Source organism: Cyrtonyx montezumae, unplaced genomic scaffold (assembly GCF_038088225.1).
Source record: "Cyrtonyx montezumae isolate F1298 unplaced genomic scaffold, pur_monq_1.0 scaffold_30, whole genome shotgun sequence".
NCBI lineage: Eukaryota > Metazoa > Chordata > Aves > Galliformes > Odontophoridae > Cyrtonyx > Cyrtonyx montezumae.
Window position 1 is genome coordinate 4,173,622 of NW_027072035.1, and position 21,659 is coordinate 4,195,280.

General features: G+C 36.7%; 1 protein-coding gene across 2 annotated transcripts in view; it reads left to right on the plus strand.

The window, feature by feature from the left end:
- The window catches only part of TNPO1 (transportin 1), a 78,611-nt gene that overhangs the window by 50,938 nt on the left and 6,014 nt on the right, over positions 1-21,659 (plus strand). For both annotated transcript variants that reach the window (XM_065744197.1, XM_065744198.1), the window contains 13 exons: positions 1,316-1,376; positions 2,033-2,201; positions 5,211-5,363; positions 6,488-6,713; positions 8,954-9,125; positions 10,423-10,509; positions 11,255-11,362; positions 12,330-12,488; positions 12,579-12,666; positions 16,502-16,600; positions 16,828-16,923; positions 19,733-19,808; positions 20,598-20,697. In XM_065744197.1, the coding sequence (XP_065600269.1) occupies positions 1,316-1,376; positions 2,033-2,201; positions 5,211-5,363; positions 6,488-6,713; positions 8,954-9,125; positions 10,423-10,509; positions 11,255-11,362; positions 12,330-12,488; positions 12,579-12,666; positions 16,502-16,600; positions 16,828-16,923; positions 19,733-19,808; positions 20,598-20,697 (1,594 nt within the window). The remainder of the gene's footprint in view (positions 1-1,315; positions 1,377-2,032; positions 2,202-5,210; positions 5,364-6,487; positions 6,714-8,953; positions 9,126-10,422; positions 10,510-11,254; positions 11,363-12,329; positions 12,489-12,578; positions 12,667-16,501; positions 16,601-16,827; positions 16,924-19,732; positions 19,809-20,597; positions 20,698-21,659) is intronic.

The following is a 21,659-nucleotide window of genomic DNA, read 5'->3' on the forward strand; positions in this document are numbered from 1 at the left end:
AATGTTGCAAGAGAAATATTAATACTATGGCAGAAGGACTTGAACATTCCCACCAATATGCTGTTGCAATATGAAAGATGGCAGCAGAGGGAGCAGTCTTATGAAATGGTATCTGACATGGAAAGAATGGCGCCCATTGATACTCATTGATGCTTGCTGAACAATTCTGGAGACCAAACAGTGGATGTGAGCACAGTGAAGTAGTAGATGGTACATTTCAGCAGTGATGACAGTGGGGCAGATTTTTCTGAGCATAGCATGCAGGCTTTTGTTCATCACTGAAAAAAATTCATAGGGAATTGTGGGTGAAAAATAAGTGTTTTGTAGCTGAGAATTTGCTTTATTCAAATAATGTTATTGTGTTCTTTGCATCTGTTGTAGTTTCCATGGAAATAAATATGAGGCATTATTTTCAGACTGACCAGTGTATTTCTCATGATCTTTCAGTGTCATGTTTGTTGAAAGCAATTTTTCATATTAGTGCCATTTGAATGTAAAGCTATGTTCTTAATTAATCTCGGGGGGGGGGGGAAAAGGCCCACAAAAAATCCCAACTTATCAAAGCAAGGGTGGGACAAGATCTTCTGAAAATCTGTTTATGTATTAAATAGTACATAATATCCTGTTCCATTTTGTTCCTGTAGGCTTTCTTATAAAACGCAAAATTCTGCATACTTCATGATGTATGCTTCAGAAATGCCAGTGAATCAAACTGCTCTTTCAATAAAATACCAGAATATAACATGCCATTGAGATGCATTAATATTTTACTGTCCTGATTACGTTCAGAATGAGTACTTCTCAGTTGCAGAATGTACGTCCATCACTGGTGCTGGTGCAGCATTGCTAGCTTGTATTAGCTTTTTGTATATATTTGATTTGATTTGTTTGATTTTTTTAATCCATGTTAAGAGCGTTTAATGTAGACTTCCCACTTCCAGGCTTAGCCAGGTAAGGTTCACAGACACAAGTGAAAATCCGAAGTACTGTTAGCGAGAACATGGAGTTTTGAGTTGCTAATTAAAAGTTGTTGACTTATTTTAAAGCAGCTTTCAGAAGTTAAGTTTCATTTTATGAAAGAATAATATCCTGTTTTTAAGGTGAGAAGCCCACTTGTTTGAAAGTTTGTGAGGTGCAGTTAACACTATTTCAGATTGTAAATACTGATGAACATGAAATAGAGCTTGAATTTTCCAGGTTTTTGGGTTTTTGTTTCTTTTGGGAGGAGTTACAACCAAAATTATGGCTCAGGTAACTGAAAAGCATTTTGTTTTATTGAAGCTTTATTTTGATGTAAATCAATATCCCTTTGTAGGCTGATACCTGTGCTGGTGAACGGTATGAAGTATTCTGAGATAGATATTATTTTGCTGAAGGTGAGCATCAATTTCTCTTATTCTGTGGAAATATTTATTTAGCGTCTGAGCTATGAATCACAATGATTCAGCTGATAGACCGGGTCTGGTCTACCATCTCTTCAATTGAGAATTAACACTCTGGGGCCAAGTGTTCTTGGGTCTGTTCCAAAGACTAAATGCTATCACTACCAGGTTTTTTGGAAAATTGTCTATGGGCTGGATTGATTTCCAACTTTGCTCCTTTCCTCTCCCACCCAGTTTGCACATTGAGATACTGTTACCCATGACCAGTTCTAGCAGGGAAGCCAAAAAAATTCAGATTCAGTTCTAATCCTCTTCAAAGTTGAATCTTTTTCTATCCCAGCATTTTAAAGTATATGTCTGTGCCTTCTAATTAATTCCTACCTCCTTCTTCTTAATAAGAAAGATACTTTATACTTGTACATGAGTTTATCTTGTTTCTGCTTTCCTGTAGTCTTTCAGTTAAAATACTTCAGGAGAATGCAAGAACAATAGTGCTTTTAGTTAGCCAGGCAGCACAAGTGAGGTGTGAGTCTTTCATATGGCTATGAAGTCTTGTTGAACTGAAGTTTACCATACATTTTTATCAGAGGAAATTTTTTTTATTTGAGGAAAATATCATGACTGTACTGATGAAACCATTTTGATGGCAGGGGGATGTTGAAGAAGATGAAGCTATTCCAGATAGTGAACAGGACATAAGACCTCGTTTTCATCGTTCACGAACAGTAGCTCAGAAACATGAGGAAGATGGCATTGAAGATCGTGATGATGATGATGATGAAATTGATGATGATGATGCTATTTCTGACTGGAATCTAAGTATGTCATAGTGATAAGTAAAGTGTATTAACATATAGTTACTTGTGTAATGCAAGAAGTGCTGTGAAAAGATTTTGTGTGTGGCTTTGCTTTTGAACAGGGTGAGAAAAAAATTCCAATGCAATCAGTGGTTTGAGTGGAGCAGGGGTGATACTGTGTTTCTGGGGGGTGTGGGAGGTTATTTCAAATGACATTTGCACTATCAGTAGGCTTAGTATTTCTTATTCTGAGCATGGCAGGTGGAGCTGCAAACATCTACTTGACAGAATTTAATATAATTTTAATTTAACTAGATAGTACAAATTATGAGTCACCTATTCAGCTTAAAAATGTGTGAGAGGTGTATGTACTTCAGGGAAGCTCAATAATGGTGTCCTTCCGTCTCCACTCTAAAACTTGTATATTTATTGTGGTTTTTGAGGTTTTTATTTTGCGGAGTTGGAAGGATAGCTCTGTTTTCTTTCACCATTTGAACATGCTGCTACTGACTGCTATTACCAATATTTATATTTATATGTAAAAGAAAATCTGCTTCTCACCAGAATAGAAGACATGAGCTATCAAGGATGTGGATATAGATGTGAGGAATTGTTTCCGGGGGTCTTTACAACAAGAGGCCATATGGAGAGGAAGGAAAGTGCCACAAACTGGAATAATTTTTTTTTGTTTGATCACTCATAGAAAGTAGTGAGCACAATTTCAGCAATTACAACTTGAATGTATTTTGCCAGTAACTTCATTCTGGAGAGGACAAGGATTTGTTGTCTGAATCTGTTCCACATTAGATAAATTCATAGCTGCTACTTGTTGATTCTACTGCTGACTACCTGAAAAGGAAGAACAGGTTCTCTAGCTGGTTATTGCTTATCCAGGAGCTGGCTTCCAAGTTATGAACCTGTAGACTTTGGCCAGCAAAACTGAGGAAATGTGATTTCTTGGGTGTAATAGAAATCAGTGCTTGTGGATTAATTTGATAAAACATGTATTCTTTTTTAATCTAGAGAGCAAGCAATTAGATTTACTTACATGAAAAGGAAATCACGCCATAGATTTTTTGACAACTTCCGTTACATGATTTTCAACTACTCCATTCAATTACTGAGGAGCCATAAAAAAGAAATACCTCACTTTATTGGCTGCTTCAGTTCTGTTTCAAAAACTTCTCAGACCATCTTCTTGTTAGATTGTTTTGTTCTTCTCAATATATAATTAAACATATATTGCTCCTTCCTATGGAAGGGGATTGGAGTTGGATGAGTTAAAGGTCCCTTCTGACCAAATCATTCTACGATTCTACTAGAGAGCCCTTTCTAATTTTCTCTAGTTCTATTGGAGAGTTTTGAGAATCAGACACACCCACATAAGGTTTTATATTTCTTAGAAAGTTCAGAGTTTCATCACAAACAAAATAGTTCTTTGAAGCTTAGGGATCAAACAATTTTGAAGCTTGTATGATTTTTTTTTATAATTACTATTATTTGTAAAGAAAAAGAGGGTATAAATAGGCTCATTTTCATAAAGTCTCTTATTACAAAATAGATAGTTTTGGATTCTTGTCATCATTGTTAGTAGGGATTGCAGTATTAAATACATACTTCTTTACATTCATCAGCTATGAAAAGCATAGATGAAGTTGACAGAGTACCTTGCAGTCCAGAGTTGTAGTTAAGATGGTGTGAAATTGAAGAAGAGCAAAACATGTGGGGAAACCTATGTTGGCATATGTCATCTGGACTTCGGATAATTTGGATTATCTGAAATTGAATTGGTCTCTATTTCTTAGTAGTGTTCTGTATTTTACTTCCAGTTGTAGTAGAAAGGAATCAGCAGTGCAGCCTGACCATTAGCAGCACTGTTTACTATTATGACCTGTTAAGTTATTTTGGGAGCAGTTCCTTTTTTCCTAGCAAAAGCTGAAAGTCTTACCCAGTGGGTGGAAGTCCTGATCTTTGTTGGGAGTTTGTGCTGTTAATTATTGCTTTGCAATTGAGATCTGCTCTAAATTGAGGATTCCTTTATTTCATGCAAACATTTTGGACTTCATCTAGAAAGCAGAGCAGGAAGTCTTACCTTTATTCTCTGTTCTGTTAGCTATTAACTCCTATCTCAAACTTAGCTGTGTCCTGTATGGGCCCGGTTGCTGTTTAGATCCTAAGTTAGGATTTATATATATTACCATATGCTTTGTATATTTTACCTGATGCCTCTCTTGTTTTTTATGTTCCCTTTGGAACTTTTCTGACAGTTGAATAAGGAACTGAGATCATAATGCCCAAAACAGTGCAGTATAAATTCTGTAATACATGCATTCTTTATAAAATAGCCTTAGTGTTATTTTTCTAGGTACAACAACACTACAGCAGAAGATGACAGAATTTCTGAATCATAGTTTTAAGACATGTCTCATTTTTCTTTTATGACTTTTTTTTCTGTAAGAGATTATATTCTCAGTTCAAGATGCTTCTATTTGTTTTAATGTACAGTGGGTTTTTTTTTGTTTGTTTTTTACAAGAGCTTAGAACAGAGGCATGCAGGTTGCTTTCATTCTGTAGGGATTAATGTTGCTTCCGTTGAGACATGAGTCGTGCTTTTTTTTTTTTTTTTTTTGGTAGTAATCAAATGCTGTTATTTATTTATTTATTAGACCATTTCTCCATAGTTCCTCCAGTTGTTACATTCATATCACTGAACTTTCCTCTTTCTTTGTGTTACATGGTACTGAAATTCCATCATGTTTAGAATGCTGCAATATAATTGTGTGGTTTCTGTCAGTGAGCGTTTTAATGTTCCTGCAGTAAATCTTTTTAGTGGGTATTTATAAGTGCTGCAGAACTGGATTTCTAAACACTGTACCTTCACACCAGAGGGGAGGGCATCACTGTATGTTGTAATGAAATTAAGATATTCTTTTTTGTAGTAATGCCCTGAAGCTCCACTGACAGCTGAAAGTTAAAATGAGGATTGTACTGGCTAACCACAACTGAGATTAATGCTGTTAATTCCCCCCAGGGAAATGTTCTGCTGCTGCTCTAGATGTTTTGGCCAATGTATTTCGTGATGAACTTCTGCCTCACATCTTGCCCCTTTTGAAGGAATTACTCTTCCACCCCGAATGGGTAGTTAAAGAATCGGGTATCCTCGTTCTGGGAGCAATTGCTGAAGGTAAGGCAACAGTGTATATCAACTTAGTAAAACTATTGTCTGGTTCTGAGGCAGGTCTGTGATTCCTTCTAGGTATGTTTACTTGTGTGAATAAGTTGTGTCTTTCACTGGTCCGTTTCAGTGATTAGTCTCTGCATCTACTAGTTGGTAACTGGTGTTATTTAAATGTTGTATATTTGGAAGGCTAAATAACCTAAGGTTTTTTTATTTTATTTTATTATTCCCCCTTTCTTAACTCTGCTGTATATATTTATTGATTACTGATTAGATAATGACTTGATTTGTTACAAGTAAAGTTTTTAATAAACTTGACTCCTACATTTTATTTGCTGTTGTCAAAAATGGAGAATATCACTCTTCTAACTTCAGTGCCCTGAGCCACTTTTAGTGGATTATTTTCTTTTTCAAATGAAATAACTTAATTTTCTTCATATTTAGAGACCTTATGGCCTTTTGTCTGTGTTTCCAGCATCTTTGTGCTTTTGGTAGATGGAAGAAATAGATTTGGGTCTGTGTCTGCCTGTGTTGTCTTTCTTTTTCCCACAGTGCCTATTTGGGTACATTTTCTTTGTTGCTGAGAAATTTTTTTGTTGGCACTGATTTCAATTCAAGCAAAGTGAAAGTTAGTTCTTCTGGTAAATCTTAATGTATTGATCTCCTTGATGACATGAAAGGTCAGCTATTATTGCTGGTCAGAAGAAGGAAACTAGATTTCTGAAAAAAAATCCTTTTTAATGATGTGATTATTTGTTATCAAAGTTGAATCTTTCTGAACTTGTTGTTTGGTCACTCTGAGTAGACTGATGTAGGACACTGAAGCTTTATAATCTCATTTCATATACTTGCTTTACTCCATTTAATAAAGCAGACCTCCTGGAGACTGGGGAAGCGCTGAATCAGAAATACAGTCACGTTTAAGTTTAGTTTGGGAGGTTTAACTGTTGTTTGTGGTAAGGTTTATATTATGACATAACATAAATTAAGATGGACTTGCAGTGTATCTTGTTAAAATTTATTGTTATGCAATAGAGAATGAAAATGGCCTTTCTAGGAAATACTACTTCTCGTTAATTCTGGTACTGGAGTAGCTGATTTTTTTTGTTTGTTCGTTTGTTTTCTTGCAGGCTGCATGCAGGGTATGATTCCGTATCTTCCTGAGCTGATCCCTCACCTTATTCAGTGCCTCTCTGACAAAAAGGCTCTTGTGCGCTCCATTACATGCTGGACTCTTAGTCGCTATGCACACTGGGTAGTTAGTCAACCCCCAGATACATACTTGAAGCCATTAATGACTGAGTTGCTACAGCGTATCCTGGATAGCAACAAGAGAGTACAAGAAGCTGCCTGCAGGTGAGCCAAAGCTTGACAAAAAAGCACTGTCAGTGGCGCTGCTTTTTCATTGGAAATCTTTTAATGCTTTACTATTGAATGCATGACCTCATTTTAGCAAGTTGTATTGGTATTTTTCTTTCAAACTGGAGTAGATTCAGCTTCACAAATCACTCCATGTAGTAATAAAATTGTAGGAGTTTTGTTTGTATTCCCTTGCATAGTTTCTTTTCAGAGTATATTAACCATCAAGCTAAATAACGTGTTGCAGTAATTGAAACCATCTGTGGGACACCTGTTTATTTTCATTATTTGATGTTTCATTGGCTGGAATTTCAGTTTTTATATGCCTTGGATTAAGGTCAATTCGGATAAGAGTAGAAAACTATCCTAACGTGATATTTTTTATAGCTGTCTCAGTATTACCAAAAGATTTGAGTTACTGTTACAGGGGATGTTCCTTTCTCTCTTGAGAGGAAATCATTTGAGATAAGATTATCTTCTGTCTTGTCTGCTGATGTTTTAAAAACAGAACAAAATTAATGGTTCTTTTAATGGATGCAGTGTTAATGAAATGTGAATAGCGCATCTTGTCCATGAAGCTCATCTGTGTTAGCTTGTGGGGGGGCATGAGGAGACTGCTAAGAAAGTTTCTTCAAAAAATAGAATTAGATCTACTTGCGATTCCATGCCTGAGAGTTGTTGGGTGCATTTTTGAGTTTGGGGTCTTTGTTTTTTTCAGATTTCTGTAGTGCCTAAGTCTACACTGAGGTTAGAGTTCTTGCGTTAAGCTTTTCTCAGAAGGAGTAGATACATTATTGTCTGAGATAAATTTAACTAGTTTAGTGAAATATGCTAAGTAAGTTTTGTGTATTAAACACAGGTTCATTTTTTTATCTAAAACTTCTCAAATAGCACATTTCTTCAGTTTTAACTTCTGGGCATATCTGTCTTTTCACAAGGATAACCTTTTGTTCCTTCCAGAACAAATAGGAACATAAAAAGAGTTCTTGCTTCATAAATTTTCAGATCCTATGAATCAAGAATTACCTACAAATTTTACTTGGAAAATAAAACAAATAAAATCCCACATTCCTGTTTCCCTAGTCTAAAAACACGGTTGAAGGATGTGTGTAGTTGAATAAAGCTGTGCTGCACCTGTAGAATGCCCTTATGGAAAGTTTATGAATGATATGTAGTGCACAGTAGAAATCATTAGAAGAAATAAAAAGATCTCTCATCTTAGTAGAGCTAAAAAGGAAATACTGAACGTGATGACGTACCTGATTTTTGTGCATCGAGCCAGTATTAGTTTCATACTGTACTATGCTCTCTTTGCAGTAGAGGTCATCTCATAAAAAAACATCGTTGCAGTTAAAATAAATAGTTTTGGAAATTCCACGCTAAGGAAGATGTGAAGCTGTTACTAGTAAAAATGTACTTAGTAGTTTTATAAATAGCAGTATAATGATACTTCTTGGAGGGAAGCTAAAACTTATATCCTTACAGCTGCGGGAATTGTCTGCTATATCTAAAATCTCTCACCGAGTACTAGATGTTTTCATCACTAACTTGTATATCACTGCAGATATTTAACTTCCATTTCTGTGATGCTTAGAAAAGTGTTCCTTTCATTGGAAACACCCAAAAAGATAGTCTATTGAAACATTTTTAATGGGCAAGATGAGAAGTTCCGGTGATGCCGTGATGTGTGTTTTGACCAAGGGTGGCTGAAATTGTCTATTCATCTATCATTTTTACTGTCATTTTCTTTGTCTCTCCTTACCTGCTTTTCACTGTAGTGTACTCCTGTGAAAGAGATGCAGATGTTGTACTGGTACAAGGGCACTTAGGCTTCAGGTGTAGGCTACAGCACACATTAAATATAGTAGGCTTTTCTTAGCTGAAATGAGCAACTTTAGTTGTCTTTCATACTATTTAAGTTAATACACCGTAACTTGTATTCAGTAATGCTTTTGGCAGCACAGTAGGCTTCCTTGTATACATTACAGTTTTTACAGCAATTATTTTGAATTTTGTTTATCTTAATGCAAGATCCTTATGTATTCAATCAAAATATTACTACATAACTTCAGTCTTAACAATTTTGAGAACATCCCTAGGATGAATGAAGTTTTATGTTGAAAAGAAATTGACAGTGTGGGGTGTCTGGGGTTTGTACTGTTGATTTTGGCGTGAATTTTTTTTGTTTCCAAAGGTACTGACTAATGTGGTTTTTGTTTTTTGTTCTTGTACCTCAGTGCCTTTGCTACTCTAGAAGAGGAGGCTTGTACAGAGCTTGTTCCTTACCTTGCATATATACTTGATACTTTGGTCTTCGCATTTAGTAAATACCAGCATAAAAACCTGCTTATTCTTTATGATGCCATAGGAACTCTAGCAGATTCTGTAGGTCATCATCTAAATAAACCAGTGAGTATATCTTACATTCTATAAAAACTCTCATCATACATCTGTACTGTGTTTTACATATTGCAAAATAGTCTACTGACCTTTCCTTGTAGGTTTTGATGGTACTAAATATTTGCATGAAAAGTACATAGACTACATTTACTTTACCCACTCTGCAAATATTCCAAATTTTGTAAAAATGGATGTTAAGTGTATTGGTATTATTAATATGCTTCTTGTGGTTATTTACTTTGTTTTCAGATTTCTTCAGCTTGGAGATATGTCTATCAATGTAAATACTAAATGAGACTTAAGAGTAGTTGGTGGAATGTATGCTGATTTCTAATGACCAGTTTTGTTTTTTTTTAACTACTTTCTACTGCTTTATGTCTTTTCCTTGGTAGTAGAGTATGTCATCAATAGAAATTGTATGAGAGCGCAACTTAGAAATAAAAAGCACAAATAGTGCAAAGGCAAATATTCTAGCATGGCGCTTTTTGCTGTTTATTTCTCTATAGTGCTTCATGTGCCATAGATCCGCTAGAATAAATCAAGTTGTTGCTATGGCACTTTACTTACTATTCAAGACATCCCACCATGGAAGGACATCTTTTTTTATCTCTTTGGCCTTTTCATATAACCTAGAGGAGTGTAAATGGGAGTTCTTGGTGATGATGAGACTTTCCTCAGTCACTTAGATTATTGTGATTTTGGACATAGTATTAGCTGACAGTTTATTTGGCTATTTAGCTATCTTCTGGGAGCAGTAGCACTAATACAGGGAAGCCTTGCTTGGTGTCCTTGCAACTGAACAGTGGCAGAGAAGATCAAACAGCTTATTTCACAGTGGCTAAATTTATCCTGCTAGGTGGACAGAAAATGACTTTTTTCATGCGTGGTTAGTTGCTTGAGAATGAAGTTTCAGAAATATGGGGTAATTGGGTTTTAATAGCAGAGAAATGCAAGTGGCAAATTGCAGTGCTGGTTTAGGAGAAAAAAAAATCTATAGGCCTTGCAACAGTCATAAATTTGTAACAACCCAGATAACTATGAAAAGTTACAAAACTGAAACCAAACCTGAGGAAAAAATCCACTTTTCAAAGGTAATTACATGCCTCAGTGAAAAAAATGTTAGAACATAAATTATAAAATCTAATATTAAACTACTTATGCATATTACGATGATTGGTTTGAGGCACATCAGTTTTCTTTTGTTGAAAAAGTAGAAGTGATTCTTAATATATCAATTTTCTCACCTTGAAATAAACCAGCATGCAATTAAGTGTTTCAACAGCTGATGCATTTTCATCCTGAACAGGAATATATTCAGATGCTAATGCCCCCATTAATCCACAAGTGGAACATGTTGAAGGATGAAGATAAAGATCTCTTTCCTTTATTAGAGGTAAAAGTTAAAATTTGAATATCATCTATCAACTTATTCTACAAGTTAAAATTTCTGCTCAAGAAGCTACCTACTAGGAAGTGTAACTGCAAAGGCTTACAGTAAAGCTTGTAGTAGGAGCCATTTATTTTCTGTCATTCTTGTGTGTTTCCCCTGGGGATCTTCTTGTCTTCAAAAAAAAGAAAAAGAAAAGAAAAGAAAAGAAAAAAGGGTTGTGTTCTCACTCTCCTTTCATGCCTCCATTAAAACTACTGTGAGACATCGTGAAGATATGAACTGGATTGTGTGATCTATTTTCTGTTCTTTCCAAGTGTGAAGCAGGAAATTTTTCAGAAAATTGGTTTCATAAATTTTAAGCAGTATTAAGGCTTGCACGTGAACAAAATATTAAACCTTAGTGTAACTCCTGGGGTGAAGTACAGTAACTGTCTTCATGTGTGCTTAGAATGCCCAAGAAAGAAGATAATGCTGCCTGAGAAATTTTGTCAACTGGCATGTTTGACAGAATAGCAGTTAGGTGGCATTTCTCTTGGCTGAGCTAGTTGTTATAGCTATTCTAGGTTGCATGTTCACTTGAAAAGTTATATTGGATATACTTAAAATGCTAATGTCTTTTAATTTACCTCTCAAACGTAAGGGGTTGTTGGGTCAGGAAGATTTCTTCTCAAGGAATATTTGACTTTTCTTCTCTCTCTCTCCCCTCCTGTTCCTTTTATTTTTCTTTTTTTTTTTCTTTTAATTTTAGTGCCTGTCGTCAGTTGCTACTGCCTTGCAATCTGGCTTTCTTCCATACTGTGAACCTGTGTACCAGCGTTGTGTAAATCTAGTGCAGAAGACCCTTGCACAAGCCATGGTAATTTTCTATTGCTATTTCAGTGTTTTCAGAGTAACTCATTTGAACAGTGTATGGCCTAGACAGGCTCAAGCAGTGGGCCCAGGAGAACCTCATGAAGTTCAACAAAGCAAAGTGTGGAGTCTTTCACCTGGGTCGTGGCAACGCCTACTATCATTGTAAGCTGGGCAATGTAAGGATGGAGCACAGCTTTACTGAAAAGGACTTGGGGTATGGGTCAAAGACAAGCTGGACATGAGCCACCAGTATGCCCTCACAATCCAGAGAGCAGACTGCATGCTGGACTGTATCAGAAGCGCAGCCAGCAGGTTGAGAGAGGTGACCCTGTCCCTATACTCCATGCTGGTGAGACCTCACCTGGAGTCCTGCATCCAGATGTGGAGTCCTCAGTATAGGAAAGGCGTGAACCTGTTGGAGTGTGTCTAGAGGAGGGCCACATAAATTATTCAAGGGGTGGAATACCTCTCCTATGAGGACAGGCTGTTCAGCCTAGAGAAGAGAAGGGAGACTGTCAGGTCTCTCTGGGGAGACCAGATAGTGTAAAGGGAGGCTGTAAGCAGAAAGGGGACAGACTCTTCAGAGGGGTCAGATGCAATAGGACAAGGGAAAATGGTTTCAAATTTAAGGAGGGAAGATTTAGATTTTATATATGAGAGGTGGTGGGTATCCCATTCCTGAAGACATTCCAGTTCAGGCTGGATGTGACTCTGATCTGAGAAACCTGATTAGCTCTCAATGTCCCTGTTCATTGCTGGTGAGTTGGACTATAGATGACCTTTAAAGATCCCTTCCTACTCAAATGATTCTGTATTTCTATGAACTATGTAAAGTTAGGGGTTGACATGGACATCTGTAGTATAACATTGAATTTGTAAATGAAGCTACAGTTCTTTAACTGTTTTTGTTTGTTTGTTTGTTTTGCATACCTTTGAGAAAACATAATTCTTGTTCTGAATATTTACTGCAGTTGCACAATGCTCAGCCAGACCAATATGAGGCTCCTGATAAGGACTTCATGATCGTGGCTCTTGACTTACTCAGTGGATTAGCTGAAGGTCTAGGAGGCAACATTGAACAGCTGGTAGCTCGGAGCAATATCCTGACGCTGATGTACCAGTGCATGCAGGTGAGATGAGAAACTGATTTATCCAAGGGCTTTCTTTAAGATGATCAGAAACACTTCAAGAATTGTTGTATTTCTTCTTTTTCTCTTTAGGATAAAATGCCTGAAGTACGACAGAGTTCTTTTGCATTATTAGGTGATCTGACAAAGGCGTGTTTTCAGCATGTTAAGCCATGCATCGGTACGTTTCCTTTGCTTATTTAGCAATTAACTTGTTTTACAGACTGATAAAAAGCTCCTTTAGCCACTGTTAAGCTCCTTTTTTTCTGTCTTGGGTTGTCATGTTGTATATTTTCATACTTCTTCATCAGCAAGGGCTTTTTTCCTTCAAACTGTATTTAAAAGGTACGATATTTTAGACAGTGTAAAACATTCATTTTGCTGCTTGATTTTTGCAGTGTAAAAGCTGACTGTTCTGGAATAATTAAAAAATGTATTTTAATTAGAACAGTTGCTTCATTTGATAAATTTCTGAATTTGTAGCTTTAAATTTTTTTTTGCTAGACTCTACATTAACATTATAGATAGATACACTATATATGCTGGACAGCAAGCTGGCTAGTTTATCAGTAGGGCTTTAAACCAGAGCTAATGGGGAATAGGGCTGTACTGCAGAATGACAGAAAGATAGGGAGCACAGTCACTTTAAAAAGCAGCAGGAAAAAACCTCAGATTTGTCCTGGAAGTTTGAAGGAGAACTTCTCTAGGAAAGGAATGCATCTGAAAGCTCAGCTGTGATGCCTTTATACCAGTGCATGCAGTGTAGGAAATAAACAGGGGAGAGGAGTTGGTGGTGCGCTTGGAAAACAATTATCTTCACAGAAACATGGAGGGATTACTTACATGGCTGGAATACCACTACTGAGGGCTGAGAGCTTTGTAGGAGGGACAGGCAGGGTAGAAGGAGTTGGGGAATTGTCCTCTACGTTAAGAACTCTATGTTAGAGGCTGCAAGGAGTTCCTTCTGAGAAACAGGAACAGACTGAGAGCCTGTAGGTTAAAATTAGGGACTGGACCAGAAAGGGACAGCTGGTGGTCAAAGTCTAATACAGGCTGCCTGATCAAGGGCAGCCTATTGATGAGGCCTTCTTGTTTAAGCTGCAAGAGGTCTTGTGCTCACAGGCTCTCATCCTGATGGGAGATTTCAAGCACCCAGGTATCTGCTGGGAAAACAACATGGTAAACTGTAAGTAATACGGGAGACTCCTGGAGTCCATTGGTGACAGCTTTCTGGTTTAGGTATTGGGCAGTTCCACCAGAGGTGAAGCTTAACAATGCAGAAGGGATTGTTGAAGAGGTTAAGATCAAAGGAAGCCTGGACTGTGGAGACCATGTCCTGGTCGAATTCACTGTCTTGAAGAATGTGAGCATGGCAAAGAGTGGAGTCAGCACTCTGAACTTCAGGCTCTTTAAGGACAAGATCTCTTGGGAAACTATCGTTAGAGAAAAAAGAGTGGAGCAAAGCTGGCTACTCTTTAAGGATGCCTTTCTGAGAATGGCAGAGGAAGCAGGAAACCATTGTGGCGTGGCAAGGACATGCTGGTCAAACTAGGGGAAAAGAAGGACATGTACAGGCAGTAAAAACAAGGACATGTCAACTGGGAAAAATACAGGATGTCTGCACATGCAGAAAATGGATCAGGAAAGCAAGGGAATAGATGGAATGGATGTTGGTGAGGGATATTAAAGGTAGCAAGAAGGGGTTTTATACGTATTTTGGGCAGAAGAGACAGGCCCTTTGGTAAATGAGAAAGGAGAACTGGCTACAACAGATACGGAGAAGGCTGAAGTACATAATAAATTCTTTCCCTCAGTTTTCACTGCCAGCCAGGATTCTTGTATTTCTTACATCTCTGAACCTCTTGAGGGGATCTGGGGAAGCAAATTTCCCCCCACTGTGACGACAGAGCAAGTCAGAGACTGCTTCATGAGGCTGAAGTCCATGGCACCAGATGCCACGCATCCCAGGGTTCTGATGTTGAACTGGCTGATTTAATTGCCAAGCTGTTCTCCATCATAATTTAAAAATTGTTGCTGTTAAGTGACTGGAAAAAGAGCAGCATCACTTCCATTTATAAGAAAGGGAGGAAGGAGGACCTGGGGATCTATGGGGCAGGAGCCTCACTTCTGTGCCTGGTAAGGTCATGGAACAGATCATCCTGGAAGACGTTAAAGCATGTGACAGATGAGCAGGTGATCTGAGATAGCCAGCAGGACTTCAACAAGGGAAGGTTGTATCTGACCAATCTAGTGGCCTTCTGTGATGGGGTAATGGCACCAGTGGACAAAGGGAAGGCATCTATGTGGACTTCTGTAAGGTTTTTGACATGGTTCCTCACCACATCCTTATCTCTAAATTGGAGAGAGGGATTTGAAGGGTGGACTATTTGGTGCATAAGGGATTGTCTGCAAGGCTGTAGCTAGAGGATTATGGTCAATAGCTCTATGTCCAGATGGAGGCTGATGATGAGCTGTGTCCCTCAAGGGTCTGCCTTGGGACTGGTACTCTTTAACATCTTTATCAGTGACGTAGGGTACACTCTCAGGAGATTTTTTGATCACACCAAGGTGAATGGTGGAGTTGGTATGGTAGAAGGAATGCCATCCAGAAGGATCTTGATAAACTCAAAAGCTGGGCCTATGTGAACTTAGTGATTTTCAACAAAAGAAAGTGGAAAGTTCTGCATCTGCATAAAAGTAATCTGATAGGTATGCAGGCTGGGAGAACTCCTTGAGAGTAGCCTTGCTGAGGAGGACATAGGCGTCCTGATAGAGGAAAAACTTAATATGAGACAGCGGTGTGCACTTGTAACTTGGAAGGCCTGTGGTATCCTGGGCTGCATCTGGATAGAGGTGGTCATCAAGGTGAGGGAGGTGATTGTCCATCTCTGCCCGTGGAAGACCCCAGATCTGGGCCCCTGGCCCCTGTCATCTTTCCCTGGCAAGGGAAAGATGTGGAGCTTTTGCAGAGAGTCCAGAGGAGGACCATGAGGATGGTCAGAGTGCTAGAATACCTCTCCTAATAGAAGACGGGCTGAAGGAGCTGGGCTTGTTCAACCTGGAGGATGTGGCAGGGCTATCTCATTACAGCCTTCCGATATTTAAGGGGAGATATAAAGAGGAGGATAATCAACTTTTTACACAGGCAGATAGTGATAGGATGAGGGAAAATGGTTTTAAACTAAAGGAGGGGAGATTTAGGTAGAAGTCAAGGATGTTTTTCACTGAGAGACTGACATGGTGCTGGAACAAGCTGCCTGGAGAAGTTCTGGGTGCCCTGTCCCTGGAGGTGTTCAAGACCAAATTGGATGGCCTTGAGCAGACTGATCTAGTACTTGATCTAGCATTTGGCAACTCTGCTGGTGGAAGGGAGGTTGGAACTTGATGATCCTTGAGGTCCTTTCCAGCCCAAGGCATTCTATGATTCTGTGATTTATAAAGAAAGTGGAGAACTTGGCTAGAAGGTGTGTTTTGTCTTGAGTATTGTTTGTTCTGGGTGTTTGTTTTGTTTTCAGTCAGAATGTAACATCAATTGTATGCTTCCACAATATTTGCTATCTCATCATTCAAATGTTCTTGATATACACTTTGTCAGATGTAAGCTTTGATATGCTTGGGAATATGAAGTGGCAGATGTTAGAATGATAGATGTGATTGCCTTCTGGGTTATTCTCTTTGTTAGCACGGTTGAATACATTGTTATGTAAATGGTTCAAGGATTGTTCAACCCTGTTAAAAACTACAAGTGCTTGTTATTGGGTTGTTTTTGCCTTCTCTCTACTGCAGTTAGGGAAAGAGTGAAAAAGGCTTTATGGAGTTGTATAAAGGTAAAGCCTATTAGAAGCATTTTAGAATCATATTATGAAAAGATTTGCATTTATCTACTTAGATTCTTAAATCCAAGTTAATCTGATCTATAGCAGAAATACAGCTCTCATTAATATACGTGTAACATTTTCCAGGTATTTAAGTAGGCTTACATGATTTATTTATTTATTTAATGTTGTTCTTTTTAGCTGACTTCATGCCAATTTTGGGAACCAACCTAAATCCTGAATTCATTTCTGTGTGTAACAATGCTACCTGGGCAATTGGAGAAATCTCCATCCAGATGGGTAAGATGTTTTTTCTTTCTGTCTTTGCATGTTTAGTGTGATTTCTCTATTTTGATACTGTTTGTTCGTTTTTACTTTTTAGTGATACTTTCATGTTAATACTTAAGTTGAAGATTCGTCCTTGATAATAAATTCAATGTAACAAATCTACTTTTATTTTATATATATATATATATATATATGTTAACAATCATTTTCTTCTAAATATTTCTTTTTGACTATTTCAGGTATAGAGATGCAGCCTTATATTCCAATGGTGTTGCACCAGCTTGTAGAAATAATTAACAGACCCAACACACCAAAGACATTGTTAGAGAACACAGGTACCCAAAAACTGAAGCATTTGTGCTGAAGGAATTGCAGATTCTTTTTTTAATTATATTAAAAATTACTTAGGGGAATAACACCAGAACTGATTGTATTGCAATGTATTTGGCTTTCTTAACCAAAACCAACTCTGTTTTGCAAAAGCTCTTACAAGTCTCAGTCTTGCATCAAATTTCTACCATGTATTTGGATTCCTAAAACTATTCCTTTCCCACCTCTGTAACACTTAGTATATTTGTCATCTATTTGATTTTTTTTTAAGCATTGTTCTGATTTTATGTATGTATTACATATAACAAATATGTACAGTAACAAGGCTTAATTTTAGCCTTATTTGAATATATGCATGTCCTTATACGTATGTGCACTGCGTTATGTTTACCTCTAGTGTTTGAAACAAATATGATCGGTCTGTACAAACCAAACGGTAGATTATTTGAATTTACAAAAAAAACCCCAAAACATTGTTTTTTAAAATACTAATTTGTGAGATCATCAAAATCTAGATCTGTGATGGCATTTTTACCCCAGCATAGCTGAAATCACGTACAACTTCTATTACCTGGACATAGGAAATAAATAAGTAATTCTGAAAGCAAGCCTAAAATTGTAATGCATGTCTTATATTCTGTGCCTCCTGAACTGGAAACAGTTCCCAGATTGTGCTGGAATTTCTGAGACTTGTTTCTTTTGCATTTATAGAGGGCACGTTCTGGTAGGAAGAACACCTTCCATACTTCAAACAGGATTTGATTAATAATTTGACAGGTTTATAATTTACTAATTAAGAATCATTCTTTTGTCTGTTTGAACTAATTGTCCTGTAAGAAAATATTAGCTTAGTCATTATAACATGACATGTTTGAAAATTATGTAAGTTTGTTTTACACTTAGCAAGAAGTAAATTGGCGACAGATTTTCAATGTGTATTTATCCTCCAGTGTTCTCCAGATGTAAAAGCTGTGTCTTACCTACATCTCTCCTGCTATTCTCAGTTTAGTATGGAAGGTGAACTTGAAGAAAAACTACATAGTTGTGGCATAAAATAGATACTGCCTTTTGAAAAGATGATTTTGTAGCAAATATGTACTTCTTTTCAAATAGACCATGAAATAGTACTTCAGTATAAATTCCTTCTCCCCCTGCTCCTTGACCCCTTTCCTCTACACTGATGGATGTGTAATACCTGTAACTGGGAGGCATCCAATACTTTAAACTTCTGCTTCTGTCACTGTTATGGAATTTTTGGAAGCATCCAAACACTGACACTTCCTTTATTCTCTTAATAGTTACTTTAAATGTGGATGCATAACTGCAAATAAATGTTGAGTGTGGTGTACTTATTATAAGTTTGTTGTGGGATATTGTGCTGCGTGTCACTAGTGTATGCAAGAGTATTACTCTTTTCTGCTCTAGCTTGCTATGTAATGAGCCATGAGCATACTTATGTAGAAACAGGACAGTTTGTTAAGTAAAAGTAGTAGTTTTGAAAGCGAGTACATGTAAAAAACTTGATCTTTGACAGAAGTTTCTATTCCTTCTACAAACTGCAGCGATGAAAACATATGGATAAAACTTAAGTGTATTTTAATTTGAAACTTGTATTTGAAAAGCAATTCAAATACATTGTAATGAATTAGATCTGCGAAAATTTTAGATTCTGTGTATCAAAGTAGTATATTGCAAATGAGCAGCAGCTTTCATGGAATGGTTAAAATTCATACTACTAGTATATCCTACACCAAACTTTTATTGGAGAAAGCATCATCTGCTTTACTGCATGTTTCATGAAACTGTTCACAAATGCCTGTTTAATTAGAGTGTTGCATAGTATGTCTCTTGAACATAGGTTTCCTTTCTCTGCTTCATATAAATCTGCTGGATTTTAGTATTATTCATGTATTTTGCTTCAAGTAATCCCGATACATTATTCCCCACCCTCTCTTTTTTCTAAAGATGAATCTTTTGTGAGTTGAGCAAACACCATTAAAACACAGTTGTAAAATATTTTCTTCAGTCTGTCCCTCTGTAAAGGACTGAACTACCAAAACATATGAAGAAGCAGTTTTGCTTTTCATGTCTATTTATGCCTTTGTATCATAAGTCAGATTATTATATGACTTTCATGAGGGGAGGACTGTTGTGAAAAGAAGAAATCAGTATTGAAGAATTAACTTCGCAGTTAGTTGCTTAGAGTTAGCAACCACTTTAAATTATCTGCAAGGTTATAAAGGGAACAAATGTCTGGATTTCTTAAAGAATTTTCATCTATTCAGCATTCATAGACAGATTACGGTATATTTAATGTAATCATACTTCTAAACATATTATTAGTCAGAGATGGGCGTATTAAAAACTTGAGTTCTAAATACTGGAAAAATGTTTAGGATGTTTTGTAATAAAGCCAAAAATTCCTTTTTGTGAGGTGAATCCTTAATAGTACATTTGAATAAAGTCTCAGCAGTGCAGGGTAGGTAAATTTAACATAAAGTAAGTGATGAGGGCAGAATGACTGCATACATCAGAGAGCATTTTGTTTTTAAATTGTGTTTTTGGTGTTCTCTCATTTACTTCTTTAATTTTTCTTTTACCCTGGAAAGTATACCATATATGTTGCTGCCTCTTATTTAGGGGGTGGTAATAAACAGCACTGGTGAAATCTTATGTTTATTATCATACACAGATTCTGTTGGTTTCTGTTTCTGAGTTATTTGTTGTTTTTTCTTTATTTTTTCTCCTCCCCCCTCATTTGCTCATGTCTTGGTTGGCGTTTGGTGGTGTATAACCGTGATTGCGTTACCTTAGCAATAACAATTGGTCGTCTTGGTTACGTTTGTCCTCAAGAGGTGGCCCCCATGCTACAGCAGTTTATAAGACCCTGGTGTGTATTATTCAATCTTTTTTTTTTTAATTCATTTTTCTTCACTCTCTTTCTTTCTTCCTTCTCTCTATCTCACTTTTAGATATATTTTCAGTTGGTTACAAAATCTCAATCCTTAATCATTGCCAACCATGTGACTAATCTTGTCCTATCAGGTTTGTGAGTTTTTAGTAGCACCGTCATGTATTTTTTTTATGTTGTGGCTAACGACTAATTTATGCATGGGATAAGATTGTCACATGCTTGCTGTGTTAAAGCTTGACTATGAAAGAGCGTTTTAAAATCCACCAGAATGATAATACAATGCATGCCAATACTGTAAAATTTAAACTGTGCATTACTTAAAAAATATCAGTCTGAGGCTTGAAATGCTGTAAGGAATATATGTTTATAGACCTGTTTTATGTATAAAATAGCTTGCTTGCTGCTGTAAAAGTTAAATAACTGTTCTGTAAGTGGTATCTGACATAATTCATACTGTGATAGTATTATATGTTCTGCTTCTAATAATGATAGTTACTATAAATATTTCAGATACGTGTTTCTTTTGTATTTAATGGAATACAAGTCACACTTTATAAATGGTGCAACAGGAGAACAAGGTTCTGGAGATGATAGATAATGGGAATATGCTAGTAAACGCTGCAATAACAGTTTTCCTAGTTGTTCACAATAATGTTTCAAATCATTATATCCGTGTGGCTTATTCCATCAAATACTGTCATATAGATCTGACTTGATTGAATGAAAGAGTGATAAAACTAGCTAAGATTTTCTCTAACTTACTAGGTGCACCTCTCTCCGGAACATAAGAGACAATGAGGAGAAGGACTCAGCGTTCCGTGGGATATGTACCATGATCACAGTCAACCCCAATGGCGTATTCCAAGTAAGATGCATGAATACATCTTTTTTTAAATTTTTCATTTACTTGCATAAAAATTTATTTTAAAATGTATATGGAGTATTAATAAGTTTAGTTTGATGTTGATTCAGTGCAGAGCATGATGTGGTTTTATTTTGAGGTCAAGAAGACTTAAACGTTTATATTGCAGTGATATATGTCATGATACTTCTGGATTTCTTCAGCAGGGTAAAGGAGGAGAAGAGGTGTTAAAAGTCAGTTTTTGTCTTCTACTTAATATGAATGCGTAAATAATGAATCCTGACTGACATCGTGCATGTTGCAGTATTTCTGAAAATGTTTTGTGTGGAGGATCTGTAAGAAAATAAAAGGCAAAATCTGACAATCCTATTGTTCACACGTAATCCAGGCTTTAAAAAAATGAAAGAACAAAAATAATAACTACCCTTACATTCTTAAAACTTGAGAAGGGAAGGTGCTGTTTCAACTTTAGATATATTGCTTAAATAGTTGATGTGGGATGGAAAATGCTCTTTAAAATAAATGTACGTGTAAAAGATAGAATGTTACTTGCTCTTTCGTCTCAACAGCTCCAAAGTTAAGCTATACCAAAGTAATTTTTCATGAAGGGAAAACAAAGGTGGATTTCTTTCTCTGCCTGTAGTCCTTCTCCTTGAGGCACAATAATTGAGACTTTTTCTTGTTTTGAATTTTTCAGATGATTTCCCTTTTTTCTTCTGCTATACTTGCCATTTCCTTTTTTTTTTTTTTTTTTTTTGCTGTCCATTTATCCATTCACACAACATAAGGGGAGTGGAAAATTAAGGACTCCTCTCACTTTGCCATCTCTCCTTCTCTGTAGTAGTAATCTTTGGTTCTTACCAAAACACGTGTCCAGTCAACTTGATTATTGAAGAGTGGTATCTAAGCGAAGTAATAAGAAATGTAAAACATAACATCAGATGAAATGTGTTGCAGTGATTAGG